The sequence below is a fragment of the Silurus meridionalis genome, chromosome 12, assembly GCF_014805685.1.
Source record: "Silurus meridionalis isolate SWU-2019-XX chromosome 12, ASM1480568v1, whole genome shotgun sequence".
Lineage (NCBI taxonomy): Eukaryota > Metazoa > Chordata > Actinopteri > Siluriformes > Siluridae > Silurus > Silurus meridionalis.
In genome coordinates this window covers 2,663,776-2,691,598 of record NC_060895.1, presented here as the reverse complement: position 1 = coordinate 2,691,598, position 27,823 = coordinate 2,663,776, and the positions used below count along the sequence as shown (strand labels likewise).

Here is a 27,823-nt window from a genome sequence, read left to right as displayed (position 1 = left end):
TGTTAAGTGAGAGTGGGAGAATGAGAAAGTCAGAGAGAGACAGAGAAAGGAGAGACAATGAAAATTTGAGAAAGAGATAGTGAGAGAGACAGAGAGAAAGAGAGACAGTGAGATAATCAGAGAGAGATGAGAAAGACAGAGAAAGATTGAGAGAGAAGAAAGGGAGCAAGACATAGAGTGAGAGAGTAAGAAAATGGGAAAAGAGAAACAGAGACAAATTGAGAAAAGAGAGAGAGAGAGAGAGAGAGAGAGAGAGAGAGAATTTCAGGAGTCACCTGAACACATACCTGAGTGACAAAATTAACTGAGGAGAGAAGCTTATTGGTTGGTAGACAGAATGAAAGAAAGTGACAGAGACATGAAGGAATGAAGAAGAGACACAGGAAAGGACCAAGAACTGGTGAGCGAGAGAGAGACAGAAAGAGACTAAAAATAAACAATGGACGGCGGCAGGAGACAACCGCGAGTGAATCAGAGAAAACAAGAGGAGATGATTCATTTGGATGTGCAGGATAAGAAGCTTGAAGAACAATGTCCTTGAGCATGAAGCCAGCTTCATGTAGATACACTTTCCATAGGTTGGAAAAGGTAAAAGATCTTCCTGCTGTAGACCTCCACCTTTGGGATGAAATAGAGAGCACCACAGGCCTTCTCTCCTCATGTCACATCTTTGCCCTTGTGGTGGAATGAATTCTCCCCAAAATCTCCACAAAATCTAGTGGAACATCTTCCCAGAAGAGTAGAGCATGTTGTGAGACCAAATGGAGACACAGTGTGAAATGGGACGTCCAAAAAAGGATGTCCAATCTGGCAGTCAGGTGTCTACCATGTTTTGTCCATATGGTGTAGTTAGCATGTCCAGGAGACACACAGACACGAAGTCAGGACACCCCAGCTCCACTTGTCTTGACTCCGCCCAGATCAGGGTAATGGTCATGTGACCACAGGTGAGTAAAAAAAAAAGAGAACTAGGACATGAGCTGAGTGGAGAACTTGGAGAAACTTTTGTGTGTATTTCTTTCCAGGCCATCTGGCAGTGAGCTCTGTGTGTGTGTGTGTGTGTGTGTGTGTGTGTGTGTGTGTGTGTGTGTGTGTGTGTGTGTGTGTGCTAATTAAACGGAGCTAATTCGACAAACACGTACATCCGCGTACACACTCCGGGAAGCATCACTCAATCAGTTCTGGATACTGAGTTTCCCCAGACTCATCCTAAAGCAACACACACACACACACACACACTGAAAATTTAGAATGGGTTGAATCGCTGCAGGCAGTCATGTAATTTTCCACACATACACACACACACACAAACACACACACACACACGCGCGTACACACACGTGCACACATGCTATCCTGGATTAAGTAGAATCTTCGTAAGTCTGTGAGCACAACCTCTCTGAGCCATTTTCTCTCTTTTTTGCATGCGTGTGTGTGTGTGTGTGTGTGTGTGTTATCTCTCATGCACAGACATAGTCGCTGGGACTCATTTGCATATCAGGCCGTGTTGCTGCACATTAATTGGTCACCTTCGTTGTAGTCGCTCACCTTGGAATGTCAGAACTCTTAAGAGGTGTGAGATCTCTCTCACACACACACACACACACACACACACACACACAGGCTACAGATGGCACCATCGCTTGCCCTACGTGTGCGGTCAGTGCCCTCGGAGTACGCTGGAGTGCGATTGGCTGCAGCCGTATCCATGACAACGGCGTTTCGAAGGATTCCAACCACGAACCGATTTACAGATTTGTGTGTGTGTGTGTGTGTGTGTGTGTGTGTGTGTGTGTGTGTGTGTGTGTGTGTGTGTGTGCTCATAGATTACATGTTCATAGACAGTATTGGCTAGGAAAACAAGGAAATAGGGTGCAAGATGGCAAAGGCAGGAGGGAGAGACAGGAAAAATGTGTGCATGGGTGAGAGAAAACAGAAAGATGGACAGATTGAGGAGTTGAATCAGATGGATTGCTGCACTGTACATGAAAAACAGGAGAAAATGTAAAAACATTACGCAATTTATGAACCGTAAACACAAAAAAAGTCTCTTGTCTCCGCCCCTTTTTGTTTGTCACAGCGATGGATGGGCAGACCGTTATGACGTGACGGATGGGTATGTGCGTGAGGCAGCGGGTGGGCTCACCATAAAACTGCGATCGGCCGAAGTGAAGTGGTTTGACGATTACTACTTAAAGTTACGTCCCGAAAACAACCTACGCAACCCATGGTTCCCGGAGTTCTGGCAGCATCGCTTCCAATGCAGGCTGAAGGGACATCCTCAGGAGAACCCGGAATACAATCGGACCTGTAGCAGTGAGTTCACACACACACAAGTTATTTTCTCTCACAATCCAACTAATTACCACCCAAGCCCATGATCTATGTAACACACACCTTTATGCATACACACTCCAGAGCCATTGCTATGTTAGTAGAATCAGGAAGGTGTGGGAAGGTGAAGGTGGGAGATGAGAAGAGTCTCACTTATTGATCAATGTATTCCTGAATATGTTTACATGTTAATGGGAGTGAAATCGTTTCATATGATAATCAGTGCCTCAGACTATTTAAACTGAAACCACTTAGCAACACTTAACAATAATCCCACACCTGGCCCAAACACAACTCTTACTTAACTCAAAACCACTTGCACTAATCCCTGATTTAAATAACCACATTACAATAAACTACAAACCACCAAAATGCAACTCCTGAACTTTAGCCTAAAAATATCGCAGAACAATCAGACTGAAGTAAAAAACTAAATCACAAGCACAAGTTTGGCCCAATCAAACTCAATCAAACACAATTTAATAAAATGTTTTATTGTAAACCATGTGCAGTAATTTACAGGTGACTAACCCTAGTTCTTCAACGGAAAATGTACCTACAGTGCAGTAACCCAAACTCAGCTCCAGGTTAGCATCACAAACTCAACCACAGTTCAATAACCCAAATGTAACCTCAGATCAATAACTTCAATTTAACCCCAGGTAAATAAGCTTATCCAAACACAAATCAGCAGCTTAAATTCAACTTCAGTACAATAACCCAAACTCAACCCAAGTTCAATAACCCAAATTCAACCTCAGATCATCAGCCAAAACTCAACTCCAGTACAGTTACTCCAACTCAACCCCAGAACTCAAACCTAGTTCAATATTTACTACTAATACTTTAATACTAACCCAAACTCAACCCCTGTTCAATAACCCAAACTTAACCCCAGGTCAGTAATTTAAACTCAACCCAAGTTTAATAACCCAAACTCAAATACTGTTCTAAAACCCAAACTCAACTCTAGCTCAATAGCCCAAACTCAAGAGTAGTGTAATTATCAAAAACCAACCTCAATTCAATAACTAAGTAAACCATAGTTGGGACACAAACCAAACTCAAGCTAAACCCTAGTTTAATAACATTAACTCATCCCTGTTCTGGAACCTAAGCTCAACTCTACCTTAGTAAACCAAACTCAAGATTAGTCTAATTACCCAAATTAACCCCGTTCGATAACTAACTAAACCTTAGGCCACTTATTTAAACTGAAACTTAGTTCACTATTTGACTCAACCCCAGTTCAGTAACCCAAACTCAACCCCAATTCATTAAGCTACTGATAATGCAAGATTAACAACTAATTTAACCCTCAGTTTAATAATCTTAACTCAAAATCTATTTTAGTTATTTCAACTCAGCCTAAATTCAATAAGCATCCCCAGTTCAATTCCTCAAGCCTAAAACTAGTTTAATGCCCCAAACTTTAAAGCTCCAACCCCAACTCAAGCTCAGCTTAATAACCCAAACCTTATAATTAACCCAGAATCCGCCCAAACTCACCTAAGGAAATCACAGCATGCTCTCCATATGCAAATCTATCACAAATTCTGTGGGACATTTGCAATAACTTGCATACTGGCAGAAAACATGTCATTCATTTACTGTAAACCCATTTCACTAATACACAATTGACCCAGTTTCAGTTAAATAACCCCAAAGTCCATTACACTAACTGAACCCATCCCAATCCCATTTTAGCCAATTGTAATTAACCCGAAGCCTTTTCAGTAAGTGAGAAATGGCCCATCTCATTCAAGCTACAATCAGCTGCGGATCCATTTTGGCAAGCGATAATTAACCTGAATGCGCTCCAGGAATGCAAACTCAACCCTGCTTTCAACAGCTGATAATTACAATGAGTTCAAACCCATTTCTATGAACCAGAATCGACCCATTTCATATTCAGTCCCAAAACATTCTCAAGAACATGCCTGGAAAAAAAAGACCTTGAAACGATTGTAGACCTCCTCCATGTCCAGGTCACCTAACGCCATACGGTAGATCTCTCTACTTATCATCTTTACAATTCAGATCTGACTACAAAACAGCACATTATTCCTTTTTTATTCATCATTCTGTCCTTCCTTTTTTCATCAAAAACAGGATATTTCCCTTCAAGTGCCAGTCGTTCCGTTCCTCTGTTCTTCCAGCTTCTCTGTTTCTGCCCTCGTTACCTCTCTTTAAAAAAGGGAAGAATGATATTCCTTTCATTCTCGACTTTCCGTCTCATCCTGTAATTTTTTCTGTTTTATTCATAGTGCGTACCTGGAGCACACACACCGTTCGCGCGTCACATCAAAGCGGTGCGGTTTCAAAAAGATCCATTTCAATAAGAAAAGAATATGAATGAAACTTAATTGGTGTGCCCCAATGAGTTTTAGTTACAATGAGAAAGACAGAGAGAGAGAGAGAAAGAGAGAGAGAGAGAGAGAGAGAGAGAGAAAGAGAAGTGTTCTGAGGGTAAACGCCAGGGTTTTATTTCATAAACTCCAAACCCTGGACAACCAGCTAACAAGCAAAAGTGACAGGATTTCAGAGAGAATAGTTTCATAGCTAAAACCGCTAATCCCACACATCCAATTAACATTAACTTACATTACAAGATCTCTGATAAAAAAAAAATATTTTTATATCATTCTCTGCTCACAAGACAGCCAACAAACACAAGCCAATGTGGCAGGATTCCTGAAAGAATAGGCGTTTTATTCCCAAAATCTTCCCTGCTAATGCTGAACAGCTAACTAACAAGACAAATTCACACGATTCCTAGAGAATAGTTGTTTATTTATTTTTATAAATTTCACTGCTAATGCTAAACAACCATCAAACACAAGCTAACTTGGCAGGATTTCCGAGAGAGTAGTTGTATTATTTGTATAATTTTCACCGCTAATGCTGAACAGCCAGCTAACAAGCTAACATGATGTGATTTCTGAGAGAGTAGTTGTTTTATTCCCAAAATCTTCCCTGCTAATGCTAAACAGCTAACTAACAAGACAAATTCACACGATTCCTAGAGAATAGTTGTTTAATTTTTTATAAATTTTAATGCTAATGCTAGACAGGCAGCAAACACAAGCTAATGTGGCAGGATTTCTAAAAGAGTAGTTGTATTATTTGGTATAATTTTCACCGCTAATGCTGAACAGCCAGCTAACAAGCTAACGTGACAGTGTTTCTGAAAGAATAGTTAAGTCTGTGTTTCAAAAAAAGACGTCGTATGAATTCTCAAAGACAAAGCCAGCTGTCACTTTGAAAGACATGCACACTGCTCAGCGATCACGGAAGAACTGCACAGGACGGATTTCTGTCATTATATTAGGATTATATATAAAAAAAAAAGAGAAATGTATGAGAATGTGACAGGTACTATAATTGGATTTCTATATATGAGGTACTTTGTAAAAAAAATTGATGGGGTGCAAATAAAAATATCACTGACTAATGGCTCAAAGAAAAAAAGACCTGAACATCTAATTACTAAAGAAGCTACATATAATTTCAGTGTTCAAGAATGTGGATGATGTTAAATACGGAATAATTGTGTCCAAACTGAGATTTGGAATAGAATGGAATACAAACCCACAATAAACTTGTAAAGCAGAACAGAATCAATCATTTCAGCTGAGGTAGATACTTCACTACCTGTCTCACAGATGCTTTTCTTTTGTGGCTTTGTCCCTTCTAGGCCGGGATTCACTGCGGCAGCAGTACGCCCAAGACACTAAGATGGGTTTTGTAATAAATGCGATCTACAGCATGGCATATGGGCTTCATAAGATGCAGAAAGCTCTCTGTCCTGGTATGGCAGGACTCTGTGATGCCATGCAGCCAATTGATGGTTCCAAACTGCTTGAGTTTCTTATGAAGACCAACTTCACAGGCGTCAGTGGAGAGCACATTTACTTTGATGAGAACGGAGATTCGCTGGGAAGGTACAGAATGCATTCAGTCAATCAGTGCAGACAGAGTTGGTAGGTTAGTCAGTCAGTCAGTCAGTCAGTCAGTCAGTCATTTAAACAGTCAGTCAGTCAGTCAGGCAGGTACCTTGTTAGAAATTCAGACAGTCAGACAGTCAGTCATACCTTTAATAACATGTCAGTCAGTCAGTCAGTCAGTTAGTCAGTCAGTCAGACCGTCAGTCAGTCAGTCAATCAGTCAGTCAGACAGTCAGACATTCAGTAGGTCAGACATTCAGTCAGTCAGTCAGTCAGTCAGTCAGTCAGTCAGTCAGACATTCAGTAATTTAAACAGTTAGTCAGTCAGACAGTCAATCACTTAGTCAGCCAGTCAGTGATTCAGTTGGGTAGTCATTTGATCAGTCAGATCATCAAACAGTTCAGTCACTCATATATTCAGTCAGATAATCACATGGACAATCAGTAAAAACCATCAGTCCACCATTTTTTTATTCATTCATACATTTATTCAGACACTTACTCAGTCAGTTACACAGGTACCTTGTCAGTCAGTCAGACACAGAGTTGCTCAAGCTTCAGTCAAGTAACCAATCATTCAGTCACACAGACCATTAGTCAGATAAAGGCAGACTCTCAATCTTCGAGCATTTTTGGACTGAAAGAGAATTGCTATGACCAACCAATCAATATATTATTATGGGAGTTAAGAATTAGAAAAATGAGTGTACATTGAGCTATGTGTGTGTGCGTGCGTGTGTGTGTGTGTGTGTGTGTGTGTGTGTGTGTGTGTGCATGTAGCTATGTGATCATGAACTTTAAGAAGAAGGGAAAAGACCACTACGTTTACACTAATGTGGGCAGCTGGGACAACAGCGGCTTGCAGATAGACGATGACGAAATCTGGCCGAACAAAGACTCCATCATTAAGTCGGTCTGCAGCGAGCCATGCGATAAGGGACAGATCAAGGTCAGAGTCGCACACACATCGAATACTTTGCACTGCAGTAAAATAACCATGCTATTCTCAGGGTCCAAATATAGACACCTCCGGTTCTTTCATCTCAACTCGTTTTATTTTTACTCAGAATCAGAATTATCCGAAAAAAAGCCCTTAATGCCCCTTTAACCCCCTCTTTTTGACCACACCCCAATTACCACTAACCATTATGAGCTACTTTATTGACCCTGGATTTACTAACCCCCACCCCACATGTTAGTGAAAGCACAGGTATTTATCTGATGTGCTGTGGTTTCCTGAGTCTGAAGCTGAGGAATTTTTTCTTCAGTCTCTGAAACGTGCAGCAATGCAGGTAATGTAAGGTGAATTAATGTTGCTTGGGGGTTTAAGAAAAGCTGGAGGTTAAAGTTTTCATTCCCACTGGACTCAAACACCTAATAAGATGCAGAGATCTCTCTGTCCTGGTATGGCAGGACTCTGTTCCAAACAGTTTTTCATTAAGACCAATTTCATAGGCGTCAATAGAGAGCACATTTACTTTAAAGAAAACAGAGATTTGCCAGTAAGGTGAATTAGTCAATCAGTGTAGACACAGAGTTGGTAGGTCAGTCAGGCAGACTGTCATTTAGACACCTCGCCAGTCAGTCAGTCAGTTATTCAGACATTCAGACAGTCAGTCAGTCAGTCAGTCAGTCAGTCAGTCAGTCAGACAGTCATTTAAACACAGTCAGTCAGTTAGTCAGTTAGTTTGTCAGCCAGTCAGCAGTCACTCAGTCAGTCAGTTAGTCACCTAGTCAAGCAGTCAGCCAGTCAGTCACCTGGTCAAACAGCCAGTCAGTCAGTCAGTCAGTCAGTCAATCAGACAGTTAGTCAGTCATTTAGTCACCTAGTTATACAGTCAAACAGTCAGTCAGTCAGTCAGTCAGTCAACCCAAACCCAAGAGCCTGCTGTTGGAAAGCATGTGAGGGAGAGATGGAGGTTAGAGTTTTCATTCCCAGTGGACTCTAACACCTCGACCGAATTAGTGAAATGTCACTGTGTGCCTTAATGACATTTCTCTAAGTGGTAACAAAGTTCGTCCTTGATTTATCACATGTTAAATGGACTGATGAGTTCCAGCAGGCCTGCAGTGATTCACTTCGCTAAGCTCATTTAACACTTTCAGAGGTGACAAATTAAATCAAACTTTTCTTTTTTCACATTTAGTTCAGCTTCAACCTGTAATTGGCTCCTTAATTAACCAGGAGCACAGAAGGAGAGCACACCGGTCTGTTTAGTGTTCCACTGAAGCAAATCTATCTATCTGTCTATCCTTTTTTTCTGTCTGTCTGTCTGTCCGTCCGTCCGTCCGTCCGTCCGTCCTCTCTCTGTCTGTCTGTTTCCCTTTTCTTTTTCTCAATGTTTCACACTGTGTCTCACTGTCTCTGCAGGTTATCCGTAAGGGCGAGGTGAGCTGCTGTTGGACGTGCACCCCCTGCAAGGAAAACGAGATTGTGTTTGATGAGTACACATGCCGAGCCTGCGAACTCGGATCATGGCCTACTGATGACCTCACAGGTACGGCGACAGCCAGATGGAGTGAAACCTGTGAATTTGTTAATGCTGTAATGCTGGGGATTTAGTTGAACTTCTATTTGAACACAATGCAATCCTATTTCCTATCCTATTTTTTTAATTACGATTAAACTTGAAAACATAGACAACAATGCCAGGGTTTTTTAAAAGAAACTAGAGTTAGCGCAGTGTCACTGTGGCAACTCCAGAACTCACTCCGTAACAGAAATACAATTCATAGTGCGTTGTTTTGCCCATGCATGAAACCCTTCCTACTTCTTGGTCAACGCTAGCGATATCAATTGTTTAGTGTTTTATGTCCAGCTTCAAGAATCTCTCTTAAAAGGAGATTGAAGGAATAAAGGATGGAAGAAATGAAGACATTTGTTGAAGTATGCTGAAATAAGTCACAGTACCTTTAGAAAATATAATATTAAATATAAAACACACACACACACACACACACACACACACACACACACACACACACCTATATACATATCTGTATTACCCAAAATGGGGTCTAACAAATGTAAACTAATTAATTTTTTTCATTTGTTATATTCCATTTAATCAATTTAATATAAAAATGAATAGTGTAGTAAAATACTGATACCAGAAAACTACTTAAGTACAGTAACAAAGTATTTGTACTTCATTAACCAGTGGTGGACAGTAAGGAAGTAAATTTAATTCGTTACTGAACTTAAGAAGCTTTTTCGCAAATCTGTACTTTACTGAATTGTTCCCATTTGGGGAGACTTTAACTTGTAATTGTACTTTTTTACTCAAATACGTTCTGCGATATCAGTCGTTGAGTGAAAAAAAATTCCAATCAAGTCACCAATTGGGGTCAAGAGCTCGCTTTGTTTTCAACTTGTTTTAATATCACCAATATACAGTTCAGTATCAGTTCAACTGAACATTTCGAGAGGAATAAATGAGGAAGAAACTCCTGACTTGAACTCACCACAACACCCGTGACCTCATTTACAAGTTTTTTTTAAGTAGTTAAAAGAAAATTTTGGGGTCATGATAATTTGAATTGAAATCAATCAGTGTTTGAGTCAAGTATCGTTCTACAGTATTATTAGATCAGCGTGAGTCTTTTCACATAAACTGAGTTGATTAAGAATTATAATAGGAACATTATAACCATAATAAATCATAGTACTTTGGATACTTAAGTACATTTTAAGGCAAATACTTTTGTACTTTGTAAGTTTAAAGGTACACGTTTACTCAAATTTGAATGTCTTTCTACATGAACTCAAGTACATGAATTTTGCACTTCATCCAACCCTGTTCGTTACTTTCCATCTCTGCCACTAGATTTTGGAATGTGCTTGTTGAGATTTGTGCTCAGATACTGATGTAGGTGAGGTGAGAGCTCCTATTCACTCTAAAGTTGTTCAGGGTTGAGGGTCAGAGCTCTGACAAAGGAGATCTTCCACTCCAAACCATAGAAAGCATAAATATCTTCATGGAGCTGGCTTTGTGCAGACATTGTCATGCTGGAACAGGTATAATTCTCCTACTTTATCTTATACAATTGTGTACCTCCATCTTTGGGGAAACATTATGGAGAAGAAGCTGGAAAAGTCTGCTATCCTTGAACTTTTGTCCATGTAGTGTATATGCATTTCATTTACATATACATTGTGAAAAAGATTGAATCCTTTCAGGTTTCATGTTTCCGTTTGAGTGGGTTTCATGGATTGAGGAGATCAGCTCCGTCTTTGTCTTTGATTGCTCCTTTTGTGTTCCTCTTGAACCTCCTTTGTACCACCACAGGCTTGTTTCAAGCTTTTCTATGGTAGACGATAAGATCCTCCTTGTCCTTGAAGATCTGCTTTACTCCAGCATTAGTCTTCTCTGTACATTGTTGTAATCAACAGAATAGCCCTCGTCCTTCAGGTGGAGGCGGAAGATTGAGTCCTCCTGGTGTGTGTGTGTGTGTGTGTGTCCTCTTATACATATATTTGACATGACAGTGCCATGTTTCCCGTTGACAGCAGATGAAATACAGACATGCTCATGATTCGTGTCTGAAGTTATTACACGTGTACCGAGCGATATGTCCTTGCACTTATTGACGCCTGTAGTCGGATGATGTTGTAGACAGAGCTCTCGGATTTGGTGTGGCGTATCCCTGCTAAGCCTGGTATTTGGCCGTTTGGAAATCGATCCTGAGAGATCCATTTTTCTGTGTATCTTGGGAAGTCTGTGCAAACGTCGAGTGGCGTCTGCTGGGTAAAGGGCTGCCATGCGGGACCTCGTCGATAGCATTTACTTTCTCACGCTATGACCTTTTTTCGGATAGATGTTTACTCTTTGCCTGTGCTTAGGCGCTAAGGCTGCAGGCTTTTATATATATCAATATATATATATATATATCAGCTTGAGCAAAAGCAGTGTTACATCTCAGCTATGACACATTGTGTGATAATGAAATTTCCAATCAATATTGACAAAGCTATTTTGACAATAACGGCTGTATGTTGAGTTATTTTCAGAGGACAGTAAATCTATACTGCTATACAATCTGCACATTGACTATTCTAAAATAGATCCAATTTTCATTTCTATAGTATTGTCCCTTTAGACCATATACTAAAAAGGTTACAGGAATGTGAGGGGGTGCACTCTTTTGTGAGTGCTCTAGTTATATACAGGATACAACTTGCAGTGAAATGAAAACCCGATCGGACACTCAGAAATTGCGCTATTAATATAAAAATACGAGAAAATGAGAAAATAAAAGAAAGTAAGAGAAGATACAAGAAAATAAACGTATATTATGTAGGGTATATTTTGATGTGTAGATACAATACTCTTATTAGATGTTCCCGATTGCCATGAACTTGTTCGTGCATCATCATTTTACGTTTGTTGGTTTTCTTTTTGTAATTTCATTAAAAAATAATCTTTGGTTCGCATTTTCTAGCTCGGATTTAAAAAAAAATAATTTTTCGCTTTATAGGCAATTTTTTTATTTGAAGGATGAAATTCTTTGGGAAAACCCGGTTTTAGATTGGAAAAAAAATCTCAGATGTGAACTTTTGGACTCAGAAGTATGTAAAGAGAAAGAGGGAGAAAAGAGAGGGAGGGATGGAGAGAGGGAGGGATAGAGGAAAGGATTTGACGGCGAAATTCTGCATTGCGAACTAATTGGGTAAATCAGATTTGAATTATTCTGCCTGGCTTGGTGTTTACATGCATGGCTGGGTGTGCTGTGGTGTATGTTTATGAGACAGACAATGGGATAGATAGATAGATAGATGGATGGATGGATGGATGGATAAAAAAGGGGCAGTTTGTAATCAAACGGCTTTCACGTCTCCCCAGAGATTAATTGTTTCATTTCGGCGTGTGATTTTTCATTAAGCCTTTAATAAGGAGTCGAATACAAGGATATGCGGCGTCTGTCGAGGCAGTTAATAAAGCAGAGACCCTCCAGACAGACAGATAGAAGGAGCAACATGTTTCTGTTTACAACTTTTCACTACATTTCGCTTCACTGAAATGAGAAATAATGAGAAAGAGGGAAAGAGAGACCGGCAGACATACTTATGGTTTCTTCCTCATCGAGTGCATTATGAACGGAAACGAATAACCGTAAAAGAAGCAGCACAGGCGTAAATAACTGGGAAGTGAGTTTGTGAATAATTAACGAGGCCGATAAATAATGGATGAGCTCGTCGTTATACCGCAGAACCTTCACGTTCACGCCCCGGAGTCTTGTGAGAGAAACCAAGAGCAACACTGCCACGATCATCTCTCTCACTCTCTCTCTCTCTCTCTCAGTCTGTTTATTTATCTTCGGTGTAACTCTCTCCAGCGTGTTTGTCGTTCTTTCTTTCTTTACATTCTCAGTAGAATTTCCTGTCACGCTGGGCTGAATATCAAATTGTAAAGCTCGCAACAGTCGCCCTGCCGGGTTGGCAGACACCCTTATCCACGGCGACTTACAAATATCTCATTCGTACAACTGAGCAGTTGAGGGCCGCCCAAAAGTGGCAGCTTAGTCGTCATGGGATTTGAACTCACAACCTTCTGAGCAGAGTTCCAAAATCTTAACCACTGAACTACCCCCCCCCCCCTTTATTTTTTATTTGTTTACTAATGCAGTAGCTGATATACCACTGTGAAGCCGATAGCACTGCTATGAACCTCAGACTTAGGTCTAGAAGCAGAAGCATATTGGTGAAAGATGTCCAGATGTGAGGACATTTTTATTTACAATAATGGCATTTGGCAGACGCCCTTATCCAGAGTGACTCATTCATACAACTAAGCAGCAATGGGGTCAATGCCTTGTTCAGGGGCTCAGGAAAGGCATCTTGCTGTGGCTGGGATTTGAACTCGTGATCTTTGGCTACAAAGTCCAATGCCACTAAGCCTAAGCTTCAATGCAATGCAGTGAAGACAACATTTAAACAAGAACATGTTAGTGGTGTGGAGGGCCTTGATATGAAGCTACAATTGCAAGGAAGAGATTTGGACTCAAGTGCCCATCATTAAACCCATTGCTGGATCTCTGCATTGGTGTCAAAACGAGCTGGATCTTCATCTCTTTCTTCGAAAGAGGACAAAGTCCACAGGAACCAAATCTGAGTAGGGTGGGTGCGGAAATTAAATCGGCGAGTCCTAATTTACTGTCTATTATAAAATTCCAGACGTTGTAATGCATGTGGTAGGAATAGCACTAGTTGCACAGCTCTTGATGTATGACTACGACTTATGAAGGCCGGTGCTCCCTGCGACTGTGCGTGCAGCCTTGTGCTGCAATCTGTTAGCGTGTTACAAAACTAGTCTCGAAAAATTTTTTTAACGCCACCAACTTTTTTAACGCGGAATTCATGCAGCGCGCATTTCCGTCTGACCATTTGGAATACAAATATCAATAAATCAATATAAAAGAGCCGAAATTCAAACTCTCAACGCAACACACATTTATTCATGACGTCCTTTATTTACACAGATCTGAAAAATAAACTCCAGCACAAATGATTTTGAGTCACTGAACATTTGTTTTGTGTCAAGTCTCAAATCCAGCAGCAGAACCGGCAATTACAACCGTCCGTGTGGAAACAACACAATTACTTTCTTCGTGCTCCATGTTGAGTTTGGTTTCACTGATAATAAACATACATTTGCATAAAGCACCATATCGTGAGTTAACTCATGACTATCGTATGATTAATCGTGATGAAATATTTTAATCGATTAACAGCCCTAATATATATATATATATATATATATATATATATATATATATATATATATATATATATATATATATATATATATAGCTCAAGTGTGCACATACTGTACACCAATGGTTCGAAGCGGAATGAAGCTGATTACACCATAAAACAGACATACAGCTGCGTACATCTGGCCTTCTATCCTCATGTCTCATAGGCACTGTTTTCTCTCGCCTTGCTGCCTGTCAACCCTTCCCCATCTGTCTTTTCCTACCTCATTATCTCAGCATACTTGTTTCTCCTTTGTATTTCTCCCTATCTTTGCTCTGTTCTTTAAGTCTGGTACTTTCCATCCATGCATCTCAGTGTTTTCGGTCTGGATGTACAGTATGTAAGGGCTGTTCCGCCCAGACAGATATAATAAATAAATAAACAAATAAATAAATAAGTAACGACACAAACGACGCGTCACCTCTCCGAATCTCAGGAGGCGATGTACTGACACATCTTTTGCAGCGAGCGCTGCAGCGCCTCCTCCCCCCGAGGAAGAGCTGTCATTTATTTTAACATTTGGGTTCATAAAATAAGGAAGTGCAGCTCCGGGATCGATCTCCCTCGTCGTACAAAAAGGCTGAGGCTTTTCATCTGTCAGACAATTCATGCTTTTGTTTCGGGTTTGTTAACACCCTGATTTACTCGGAGCTACGCTGTTTATATCGAAGAATAGAAATAGAATAAAAGAAAATAGGCAATTTTTTTTTTTTTTTGCAATCTGACTTTAAGGAACAGAAGGATGTATTCCGAGTCAATCGATATTTAGGGGGTTTAAGCATGAAATGCTGCAGCCCTATTCATATTGTTGAGATTATTATTATTATTGCGCCCTAAAACCCAGTATCAACCCAGTTGGCCAAAGTTGGCCAAAGAAAGGTTTGTCGTAGACTCAAAACTGGAATCCTTGGGTCAAAACAAAGAAAATGCCTATTGACATATTTGCTCTACGAAGTTCCTTTTTTCCGTAAAATTGAGTTATGTTAAAAAGATACTTTTGCGAACTAGTCCTCGGTTTTTCACACCATTGGAACAAAATCAGTGAAGCAATGTTCAGTGATCATTAATAGGTTCAGGGATTTTTAATAATTATAAAAAAAACATTCAACTTACCATCGCAAAGGCTCTCCAAAACGTTCAAAGTAGGCGGGGCCACTTTTACGAAAATGGCTATAACTCCTGAATGGAATGAGATATCTTGACAAAACTTGGTATATGTCCTTCATCTTTGGTGAATTCTGACCTGTATTTTGCCATGTAGAGTCTCTGTCCAATCTCCCATAAGGGTTTATGAGGACATTTGCGCATGTCAAAAAACATGGCCGCCATCTGCCAATTACTTGTAAGCACCTGTTAGACAATGTTACTAGAGGTCTATTACAACGAACTCTGTGGGCATGTTCCTGATGTCTTTTTCCTTATGACCTTTAGTATCTCAGATGCTTGAAGCCCGCTAATCGCTGCTTGCAGCTATATTTTATATTAGTATTTGGCAACTATGCACTTGAGGTATGAGGGCCTTTTTCAATGGCCCAGTGTTTTTTCAAGTGGCAGCTTGGTGGTGTTGGAATTTGAACTCATGACCTTCCATTCTACAGCTAAACTACTGAGCTACGACTACACACATGAAGCTTCTGACACGTAACCCGATTCTGAATACACAGAACTTTCCTTGTTGTAAATATTGACAGATGCTATAATGATGAGATTTCTCAGTAATTTTTTTCACTCTTGCTTGTCTCATTTCAGGTTGTGACCCAATTCCGGTTGAGTACCTGCACTGGGGTGACCCGGAGCCGATCGCCGCAGTGGTTTTCTCCTGCCTCGGCCTCCTGGTGACATTCTTCGTGGCAGCCGTGTTTGTAGTGTTCCGCGACACGCCCGTGGTGAAGTCATCCAGCCGTGAGCTCTGCTACGTCATCCTGTTCGGGATCGCCCTGGGCTACGTCTGCACCTTCTGTCTGATTACGAAACCACGTGTAATTTCCTGCCTCCTGCAGCGCCTTGGTGTGGGCCTGGCCCCTGCCCTGAGCTACTCGGCTCTGGTCACCAAGACCAACCGCATCGCACGCATCCTGGCAGGCAGCAAGAAGAAAATCTGCACCAAGAAGCCACGTTTCGTTAGCTCATGCGCACAGCTCGCCATTTCCTCCCTGCTGGTCATGGTGCAGCTCGGCATTATCGTCGCGCTGCTCATCCTCGAGCCGCCGGACCTCGTCTTCCACCATCCGTCTATCCGAGAGGTCCGACTTATCTGCAACACCAGCACCCTGGGCGTGGTTGCGCCGCTCGGCTACAATGGGGTACTGATCCTCAGCTGCACCTTCTACGCTTTTAAGACGCGCAACGTGCCGGCGAACTTTAACGAAGCCAAACACGTGGCGTTCACGATGTACACCACGTGTGTCATCTGGCTGGCGTTGTGCCCATCTACTTCGGCTCGGACTACAAGATCGTGACAACGTGTTTCTCTGTGAGCCTCAGTGGAACTGTTGCACTCGGATGCATGTTCGCACCCAAAGTCTACGTCATCCTGGCCAAGCCAGAGCGCAATGTGCGGAGCGCCTTCACCACCTCTACAGCCGTCCGCATGCATGTGGGCCGGGGCAAAAAGACACCACCGCCCACCAGCAGCCTTGCCAACTTGTGGAGGAGACGCCCCTCATCCCGGGACACGCTCAGGTGTGTGTATTGCATTTCTTATTTAATAATTGCCTCTTGGGGGGACATTCCAGTAAGTGCTTTGCTGCCTGAGAGAAGCTGTAATGTGATTACACTAATAAATGTGTTGGACATACAAACACACTCAAAATTACACTCTTTTTACCAGAGATGTAGATAAAAATACATAGACAGTGAGACAGAAACATAGGGAACAGATAGTGGGACACACTGGACCAGTAACCATAAAGCGTTTAAAAATCGATTATGACACGAATAATCCTAAGTGAACCAAACTCACTGAACATCAGTTAGTTCCTAAGAAACCAAATCAAGAATACACAATGGTGACGAGATACAATAGCGATAACTATGCCATTCTCAAGAGTAGTCACAAGGGGGCGGCAGAGTAAAGAGGCGACAGCTTGAAGCGTTAAAATTGCTTTTGTTCCTAATATGAAAACCAATGCTTTAGGTACGGTCGGACTCACAAATTTAGCTGGAAATGTGTTACGTCGCAGATTCTGGGACAAGATGAATAGCAGGATGGATAGATGGATGGAAAGAAGGATGCATGGAAAGAGGAATTGATAGGAAAATATATGGAAGGGTGGATCAATGAAAGAATGGATTGATGGATAAATTGATGGCTGGATAGAACAATAGATAGATATGCTATATAGATGTCTGACAGCCAGGATCAATGTACAATAGAAGGATGAAGGCATGGAAGCGTAGTTGAATAGAGAACAGATGGATGGATGGATGGATGGATGGATGGATGGATGGATGGTTTAAAAGATGAGCCAAATGAGGAATACACAATGGTGGGAGCAGGCTGCGGAAACGAAATTTGAATAACCATGGATGAGATGTCGATAGCGATATTGATGCAGTACCTGAGAGCAGCCACAAGGATGCAGCAAAGTAAAGTGGTGACAGCTTACGAGTTAAAACGGCTCCTGTTCCCAAAATGAATCTTGACACTTGTGTATGATTGGACGCACGAATTTACCAAGCAAGGTGTTCGTACTTCACAGATTTCGGGACCTCCCTTGCGTCGTTGTTCTGGTTGGCTTGTAAATTTTGTAACACTAAACTCTTTGGCCCATTGATTTCCATTTCACGCTTGCAAACGCTGAAGACTGAGAACGCGTGACTGTAACATTGTTACATACTCCTTTTTGAGCATCCCATTCCACATCTAGTCCCCATTTGCTTTTATAATAAGCTCCTTACATCTGACAGGATGTTACACTTGATTTTGTGAGATTTCATTTAGCCACTAGAACCTTGGTAAAGTCTGGTATTAATGAAGGTGAGGTAATGAGGCCTCAGGTACTGTTCCAATTCAACCAAACGTGGTTGTGGTCAGCACACTATAGCTAAAGATATTCCACTCCAACCTTGTAAACAATATCTTCGTATCTTAACAGAGGCTGGAACAGGTTTGCGTTTGTGTCTCGAAAGTTAGCGAAAAAAAGATTTAGCAGAGGATATATTAAATGATACGAAGGAAGTCTGAATGTTTTTGAGATCCTGAGGTAGCATTTACAGCAGAGTTGTTTTAGATGTTTTTCAGGGGAAAGTTCTGAGGAGCAATTTCTGAGAATGTTCTATGTAGAACCCTAGCAGGCGAAGAATCCTTTATTTAGCTTAGCATTGGATAAACAACAGTCAAGAGCTGACAGGAGGTAAAACACAGGCACATTTCCTATTACTGATGTCGTTTCGAACAAAAATGGAGGGAAGGGCAATATTGAAGGGACGGGTTGAGTGAGCGAGAACCTTTGCTGAGTCAGCATTCTTTTAGTTCAATGCCCGAGATCTCATTAATGGAAAAGTATTCAAATTTGTTTTCAGTTTTCTCGTTGTGTATCTGCGTCCACCCCCTTTTTTTTTCTTCCGCTCTCGCTTTTTGGAAGTACTCAATCAACACTACATGATAAAATCCACATGCTCGAAATGAGATAAGTTGGAACTAACGAGGCTAATTAACCCCAAGGGAGCAGAAAGAAAGAGAGAGATCGAGAGAGAGATAAACATAACTCTATTATTGCTTTTTGCGGTTCCACAGCAATTCGTTCAAATAAATGATCGTGACCTTTTATTTCAAATACAGAAGAATGAAAACAAGAAAGAAAGAAAAAAACGTCCTGTAATCAAACATCTATGAAATATCCTTCTGTCTCTGTCAATGTGCTTAGAACAGCTGGATAGAAGAAAATCGATGAAAATAAAAGGATGGATGGGACGGATAAAAGGATGAATGTATAGAAGGATGCATCGAAAGAGGAATAGATGGATAGAATCGATAGATAGATAAATGGATGTCTGGCTAAAAGGATGAATGAATAGAAGGATAAAAGGATGAATGCATGGTTAGATCAGTGAGAGGAAGAAAGAAAAAGTAGAACGATGAATAAAGAAATGGATGGCAAAATGGATGGATGGAAAAAAGTTTGCATTATAGGAAAAGTGAATAAAAAAGTAGATGGAATAGTGGGTGAATGGAGAATGGATGGATGTAAAGATGACTGGATAGAAACAAAGATTGATGGATGGCTGGCTGGCAGGGAAGAATGGATAAATAAATGAATTAATAAAAGGATGGATAGCAGGATGATGAAAGGATGAATGGCAGGATGTATGGCAGAATTGATTGAAGAATGTATGAAGGATGATAGAAGAAAGGAAATATGGATGGATGGATAAATGGATGGAAAAAAGTATGCATGATAAGAATGGATAGAAAAGTAGGGTGGGTGAATGGATGGATGGATGGATGGATATATCAACCAATGGCAGGATGAATGGATAACAGTATAGACAGTAGGATGGATGAACTGAAGGACAGAAGGATGGATAGCGAAATAACGTAAAAAAATGAGGAAATGAGAATGTGATGTTTCATGAATATAACTGTAAATGAATAAAAATTATGATTTCTTATGAACAAATCATACAATTAATCCTATTTGTTTGCTTTTTGTAGCTCAAACGGTAAATCAGTGACGTGGGCTCAGACGGAGCGCAACTCCAAAGGTGGCCACTTGTGGCAGCGTCTCTCCTTCCACATCAAAAAGCGCGAGAACAACCAGACGGCTGTCATCAAGCCGTTCTCCAAGGCGTCGGAGGACGTCACGCCCGACAGCGCCACCGATAAAATGCTATACGAGGTCACAGAGAGCGAGGAGCGATACCCTGTCCTGTATCGGCCCCAGACGCCTTCACCGATCAGCACCGTGAGTCAGAGGCCGGGAGAAATCCTGGGCCGGAGTCAAGCCCCTGATGATGAACAGATCATTAGTGTTTCCTCGTACGTCAGCCAGTCGTCCCGTAAAGACAGCGGATCAGGTGCTGCAGGGATAGGACCTGTTGGGGGCGGAGTTGCCAGCGGAGCCGTGGCGGTTGTGGGCGGAGTCTCAAGCTCATCCCAGGGCTCGCTAATGGAGCAAATCAGCTGCGTAGTGAATCGTTTCACAGCTAACATTAGCGAACTGAACAGCATGATGCTCTTGAGTTCACCACAGCGGCCTCCCAAAGTCCCGCCCCCTTACTTCCTGTCCCGAGACATGTCCATGCCTGCCACTATGACGACCTATGCTGAAATTCAACCCCTTCCACCCGTGGAGTCAAACGGTGGCCGTCCATCCACATCCTGCGCCCTCGGAGGTCCTCCGGACGTTAAAGAGAAGATTTTGGAAACGGTGGTCCACGAGGCCCAGGCTCCAAAAAGTGAAATGGAGGAGATTCTCACGCTAACGCCGCCCTCGCCGTTTAGAGATTCTGTTGCATCAGGAAGCATTTCGAATTCTCCTGCCTCGGAATCGTCAACCAAATACGAGTGTTTGGTACTGAGGCACTACAGCCAGAGCTCCTCGTCCTTATAATGACTTTGGTCATGAGGGAAAAAAAGGCTCAAGATATAAGATAACGGTTTTCCGGTGTGCGTGTTTACATGTTGTCGCTGTTGAATTTGACAAACAATAAAATGTCCTTAGAGGACTGTTGAGAATTCAGGAAATGTCAAGAGGTGGATGGGAAAACAGAAAGGATTTTAAAACCCTGGAGTTGAGAACAGGAGGATGAAATATGCGGAGGAGAACCGACGATGGTGAAGCTGAAATCATTGAATAATGGTGTCCCAGAGGATATAATCGAATCACACATGTGCAGACCAACAGCAAGTGCTCTAGGACTTTAGTCTCAGGAAAGAGTTATTGCATGATATCGAAATGATGAATAGAGCGATGAGATGATACTAGGTGTATCTTTTGTAAACGGTTCCGCCATTGACAATGACGGACGACTATTACAAAATCTAGACAAAAAACCTGAACAACATAGAAAAAGGACAACGTTGTACAGATATGTAGGATGCAAATGACTGAAACTCGTATCTCCTGAAGAGAAATATATGCAGTGCTGCAAGGAGCTAGAAGTGACAGAGGGACTAAAGTGATAAAGAAGGGAAGCAGGAAGATATATCTAGGTTTGAAAAAGACAAAGAAAGGACAATACGCAATTTTCGAAACCGTACAGGGAAAAACGGTAGCTAGAGTAGCAATGTGGATTAAGGGAAACATGTAAGAAAGGTGAAGTATACGACCTTGTTCCTCAAAAGAAAATTAAATGTATAAAGGTAAATTGGATTTGCTTATGGTCCAATCACGTAGCTCCGATATTTTACCTCATCCCCATTGCACAGGTCATGGTCGTATTTAACAGAAACGTTTTACACAAGGTTCGCCTTCTGGAAAACGTTGATATGAGATACTTTAGACCAATGAATCGGTGAATTTATCAGTATAGCTAATATTGTCCCAATGAATCAGGTAAACTAATTAATTTATTTGCAATCATCGCAATGAATCCAGTGTATATATCGTTTTAATTGAGATTGTCCCAATAAATCGGGTGAGCCACAAATAATTTCCCTATTAGGACCTTTCCTTTTGAGAACTCTGGGATGGATAAAAACGTTTTGTACCAAAGCGAAAATTTACAAGACGTTCTTGCTATATATTTTAGCCAGTAGAGGATGCTGAATGCAGCTAGCCAAGAGTGTAAAAATGCTCCCCTGAGACATAACAAAGGTATGTATTGCTGAGAACTAGACAAGACAATAATACAATTAAAAAAACAAGTGCTTGAACAAGATGGAGAACAGAAATATCAAGGTTGAAAGAATAGATTCCTAAATGCGATACAACAGTTTCAATTGCGGTATTACGGGGACTGAAAAGAGGACGAGTGTCACAGACATACAGTATTTAGTGTGCGTGTTTACATGTCACAGTTACATTTTTGCCAAATGTAGAGGCTACAGAAGCTTCAAAGACGTTCAATGGACGTGATTAATATTTTTTTATGTTTGGTCGTTATGTTTGGTAGTTGCCTTAAATATAAATGGCTGTCATCTAATTAGAGAGATTTTTTTTTATCAAGTGTTTACCCTGTGTGTGGGATTATGGGGACCAGAACACTCACAGGGATATGAGGACCATCCCTCTAAATCTGGAACCAGGCAAAGAGATTAGCAAGGGCTGAGAAACATTTAAACCAGTGTTGTTTGGTAACACATATATATACACACACCCACACACACAAACACAATTACACACACAAATGGACAAGTTAAAACTGAGGACTTGCTTTAGATGCACTTGGCCCCAGGACCTGCACAAAGTGCTTTGTTTTCTGTCCTGCAAAATCCTGTAAATATATACATACATGACAATTTGGTTTTTCTTTGGTTCTCATTTTCTACTTTCCTTTTCTTTCCCTTCTCAACTTTCTCTTTCCTTATTTTGCCTTTCCGGCCCATTTATCTTCCTGTGCGTTCCAAACACCCAGGATGATCAATTCAGAATTATGAATGTACATTCTTTTTTGTGAACCTTGAATAGCATGGGACCAAATTTCTCATACCTCTGTGACTCCTCTCAACCTTAGAGGTGTATTTTTTTTTTGCCAGACTGAACACAATACTAGTGGATCAAATACTAGTGAATCTAACTGTGTCTTTTACTTGAGTGACAAGATCGTGATTGTTAAACTATTAATTTCAGATTGCCACAAAAGATCAGAGTAACTACTGTCATACACTGAATTTATTTGCTATATGTTTAGCCATTGATGAATCAACGGAGTAAAAAAATTAATTCAAATATATTCAAATGGTAATACTCAATTTAACACACAGTGATGCCATTTGCATTTGCAGTTTCATTCGTAAAGGGCTTTAGCTTATGTCAATTTTTCATCCCCCACAAATACATGCTGAAAATTGCAAAAATTTCACCTCATATTCATAATTTATATAGAAATATATCTCTATAGAAAGACGATCTTTTCAAAAGATGTTTGTCTGCCTCATAAAAACCTCAAGAAAAGTCTTCATCGAAAACTGAACATAACAATCAAACATGCAAAAACTTACAAGATGTCACTTCTTTTAAACCACAACACACAACCACATGTACCGACAACCAATATGACGCTATTGAGATAGATAGTTATATTATGAATAGAAAATGACTAGTTTGTAGTGCCAAAGGAGCTTATTTAATAACATAATGACGTCAAATGTTTCTATGTCGAAAGCACTTGCTTTTTATAAAAAAAAGAAAAAGAAAGAAAAATTTTAAATATAAATATTCCAGATGTAAAGCAATACTACAGTGAACACATACAGTACAGAGCAATGCACTGAATTTAATTCCTTGATTCCTATATTTATTTTAGCTGAATAAATCTGAATGAATCACACCTTAAGATCTGGTAGGATCAAATTCTATAAAATGTAATATACCTGATCTGAAGTCTTTTACTGCAAACATGTATTTTTTTTTCCCGCATCGAACGGAACGATTAGCTGACGAAATATTTTATCAGGAAAGAAGGTAAATATAAAAATTTAAGATTTTGTATGTTCAAATTATTTGGAGCGCTTATTAAAGTTTAGAGTTTATACATTTTTCATTAAAGAGCTGTTTAACAGATTGGTTGAGTATAAATATATACATATATTAATTAATAAAGATGTAATTAACATTATTTACAATGAAATAACAGGGAAATACAATCGCCCAAAATGTGTTTAAAAAAGAAATATTTATAAAATATATTAATTAATTAATTAATTAATTAATTAATTAATTAATTAATTAAACCTTGATAATTACAATATTATACTTTTTGCTTATAAATTAAAAAAACTAAATAAATATTTTTTATTAAAATATTAAATTGATTGAATTTCAGGGTTGTCTCTTTATTTCCAATCCATTAGTCTGGTGGCTTTAATGCTCTGTGCTAATAAATATATATTTATCAAACATAATTTAGATAAAAGTTTATTTGGTATTGTGTCATTGGTTATGTTCGGGTTAAAAAAAATTTGTTTTAAAAAGTTTTTAAAAAGTTGGAACATTTGTTTTTTAGCAGCAACTTGTTGTGTGTAGGTTGCCTTCATTCGGTTTTTTTTTTCGTTTTTTTTTTGGTCAGAATTGAAAAACACAACGTGTCCACCAAACATAGTCCAGTCATTTAAATCTCATAATACCAAATATGATCACTGGCCTAAAGTGTATAATATTTCCAATCTAACATCGAACCTTACATTCGACTTAGATGTCAATCAAAAATAATTTTACTGGTGGTCTTTTCTTATGTAGAAATGTCCATTTTGGAGCCATTTGCACAAATGATAAATAAAATGATACAAACTAAAGGAGAATATCCAAAATCACAGACAATCCAGTGTCCAAAGATTAAAAACCCAGCCCCTCATATACTAAAGGGTCCATGTTAGAGGTCGACCGATTGTGGATTTTCATTGATACCGAAAGCTAGTTTGGATCGTACTTGTCGATAACCAATTAATCAACCGATTCGTTTTTTAAATGGATACTGGATAAAAAAACAAACATAACACTCCATGTAAAATTGTACTAAACTTTATTACAAAAATAAAAAACAGCACTGAATCATAAAAATGTGCTAAAGGTAAATAAATATGAATATATAAATTAATACATAGAATTATATAATTATTAAATTATGAATGATAAATAATTTATCGCTCTTCGTGCAGCGTGCAGTCTCAGGTGTATAAACAACCAGCGCTAGTGATTCACCTCTAGTGGCCGCTTTTGTAATGACAGCCAGTACCGATTAATCTGCCGACCTCTAGTCCATGTACATTGTGTTCTTTCAGGTTTATTTTTTGTTTCGAAAATAAAAACCAAAAACAAAATAATTATGTTTTAAAGCTATTTTTGTTAAAAATGTTTTATTATTTTTGTGACTTTGAGCTATTTAGGTTTGTGTGACTTGAATAAGCTGAATAAAAAAAACGGATCAATCATGAGCGTTTAATCTATCAGCGACTTTATCCGACATTCTGGAACTGGACAGGAAATAGGAGTCCAATACATGTCCTCTTTTTACTATATTATGCTGAGCACACAATTATCATACATGCCCCACCTCCATGCCCCGCCCTACACCCTGTTCTATTGGATTGTCTACCGTCTCTGAATGCATTGCTACATAAATATGTATCATATTTATTTATATTTATCATTTGAACAAATTGGTCCAGAGTGGACATTTCTTCCTCAAATGAAATAATTGGATTGGATGTTAAATTGGAAATATTGTGCACTTTAGGCCATTGATCATCTTTGGTACTTTGAGATTTTCATTATTACACTCTGTATTTTAAACAAGTTTAACCAAAACGATCTAAAAAAATAGTACAAATTTCGAAAAGTAACTATAATTAAAATTTTGCGAACTGCGAACCAAAAAATTAATGAACGCAACACACACTGACCCCTAAATTGTGTTCATTGCGTAAGGAATATCGCTGGAGAAAATATATTTGTAAATTATATTTTTTAACTAAAACCCCAAAATCAATTAGATGTTAACATTTTCGAACCCTTGCCAATAACACACACTTTTCAACTTGTGCCAGTTCAAACTGTGTAATTGACGCTGTAAGTTCTTATTGAATTATTATTATTAATAATAATAATAATAATTTTTTGTTATTTATATATTGGCTTTCTGGATGTAAAGATGTGTAGAATGTAATATGATATCGTTATTGTGATTTATTTTTATTTATTTTTTTGTTCAGAACATAGTTTATTGTTGTGGGAAATTATGATGCTTATGGCTAGTTAGAGTCAATTCTTTTATCTTATTTTATGGACATTTCGAGAATCTCGGTGTTGCTGTGTGGGAAGATTCCATACCTTTTTGAATTGTTATTAAAAATCTGGAATAATGAATGCGATCGTGTGATTTAATGCGGTGTGTGTGACATGACTATCTGCTTTTTTCTGCATGAGCTCATTGGTCCCTGTGTTGACAGGGGAGAGACAATAAGCCCCTCCCACTCAGACTGCACCCACTTTTGGTATTTTGGATCTCGGATTGTAGATCTACTGATGATGGTACTGTACGATTGCTTTTTTGTTGTGCCACTTGGGAGCCTATTAGCTTTAAATACACAGTGACTGTTATGGGAGTTAAGTTCTAGTGTGTGTGTGTGTGTGTGTGTGTGTGTGTGTGTGTGTGTGTGTGTGTGTGTGTTGTCAGATGGCACACTTATGTAATTGCAGTGTGGGCGATTATGATGTACGGTAAGGGTCTACAACATGCGCACACACACACACACACACACACACACACACACACAATCACACAATCACACATGCAAATTGAAGAGCATTTGCAGAAATTACACTAATCACCCACCACTCTCTGTTTCTGTTTCTCTGCCTCTCTCTCTCTCTCTCTCACACACACACACACACACACACACACACACACACACACACACACACATATCATTTTAACAGAGGGCTTATTATCTCTGGCCACCCTGGAAATATTGTGTGTGTGTGTGTGTGTGTGTGTGTGTGTGTGATGGAGAGATAAACACATGATTTCACATCTCTGCTTTTCCAATTTAAGTCAAATAAATATCATTATCTACTACTGGTTACACTTGTGTATAAGTATATACACACACACACACACACACACACACACATATATATATATATATATATATATATATATATATATATATATATATATATATATATATAAATATAAATATAAATATATAAATAAATATACACCTTGTGACTAATTCCTGAACATTCCACCCCCTGCTGTGTGATTATTATGGGCTGTGACTCACAGTTGTCGTGGAAATTGCTTGCTTTTTGCTGATTGGCTGGTGGTGTAATTGGGACACTGTGTGTGTGTGTGTGTGTGTGTGTGTGTGTGTGAGCACTGAGAGCGTAGGAGATGTGCAACACGTAACACATTCTACATATTCGTTTGCCTTCGTCGTTTTTCCGTAATCTCGCGTCAATATGCTCTCATTTTGCAGTTGTTTGTTTGTGTGTTTGGTTATTCATCATTGATTAGGAGATGGTTTACTTCAGACAACAGCATTTACTTCGACACAGACTCCTAGAAACGAGAGAGTTTCCCAATCCTGAAGGATTAGGCTGGGATAGGGAAACATTAGCGATCCTAATAACCCGTAAAGAACCGTTTTGCTCTAATTGCGTACCTTTCGTCGAATCGCAAACGACGCGGTTGCGATGTGATTGGGGGCGGTAGGCAGAAATTCCCATCCAGCAGGATGCTGTGTTTTCCACAGGCCATTAATCGAATCCAATTCTGTTAATGCCTCCTGAAACAGACTGTAGATGCTTCTATTCAATACAATCCAATACCATTTTATTTGTAGAGGTACAAAAGGTTGACCATAAGATGCTTCTTTTTGAATTTCCTGGCCCACATTTAGTCCCTATTTCCGTTTATAATCATCTCCACTCTTCCGGGAAGATGTTCCACTAGATTTTGTGGAGATTTGTGAGATTGTATTAAGCCTCAAGGGGGTTAGGAAAGTCAGGTGCTAATGAAGGTGAGGTGAGAAGGTCTGGAGTGCATTCAGCTTTAAAAAATGTATGTCAAAGGTGTTCAATAGATCTATAGCAGAAGATCTTCCACTCTAACCCATGGAATCTAACACATGTTTGGGTCTCCTAGTTCAGGTGAAGGGTGAAAATTTTATTCTCCAACA

General features: G+C 39.7%; 1 protein-coding gene across 1 annotated transcript in view; it reads left to right on the top strand.

The window, feature by feature from the left end:
• The window catches only part of grm5b (glutamate receptor, metabotropic 5b), a 48,149-nt gene extending 22,149 nt beyond the window's left edge, over positions 1-26,000 (top strand). Inside the window, 7 exon segments of the mRNA XM_046863048.1 lie at positions 2,081-2,316; positions 6,032-6,278; positions 7,062-7,230; positions 8,653-8,779; positions 15,787-16,455; positions 16,458-16,719; positions 19,694-26,000. Coding sequence (XP_046719004.1) covers positions 2,081-2,316; positions 6,032-6,278; positions 7,062-7,230; positions 8,653-8,779; positions 15,787-16,455; positions 16,458-16,719; positions 19,694-20,591 — 2,608 coding nt within the window. The 3' untranslated portion in view covers positions 20,592-26,000.
• The last annotated feature ends 1,823 nt before the right edge of the window (positions 26,001-27,823 follow it).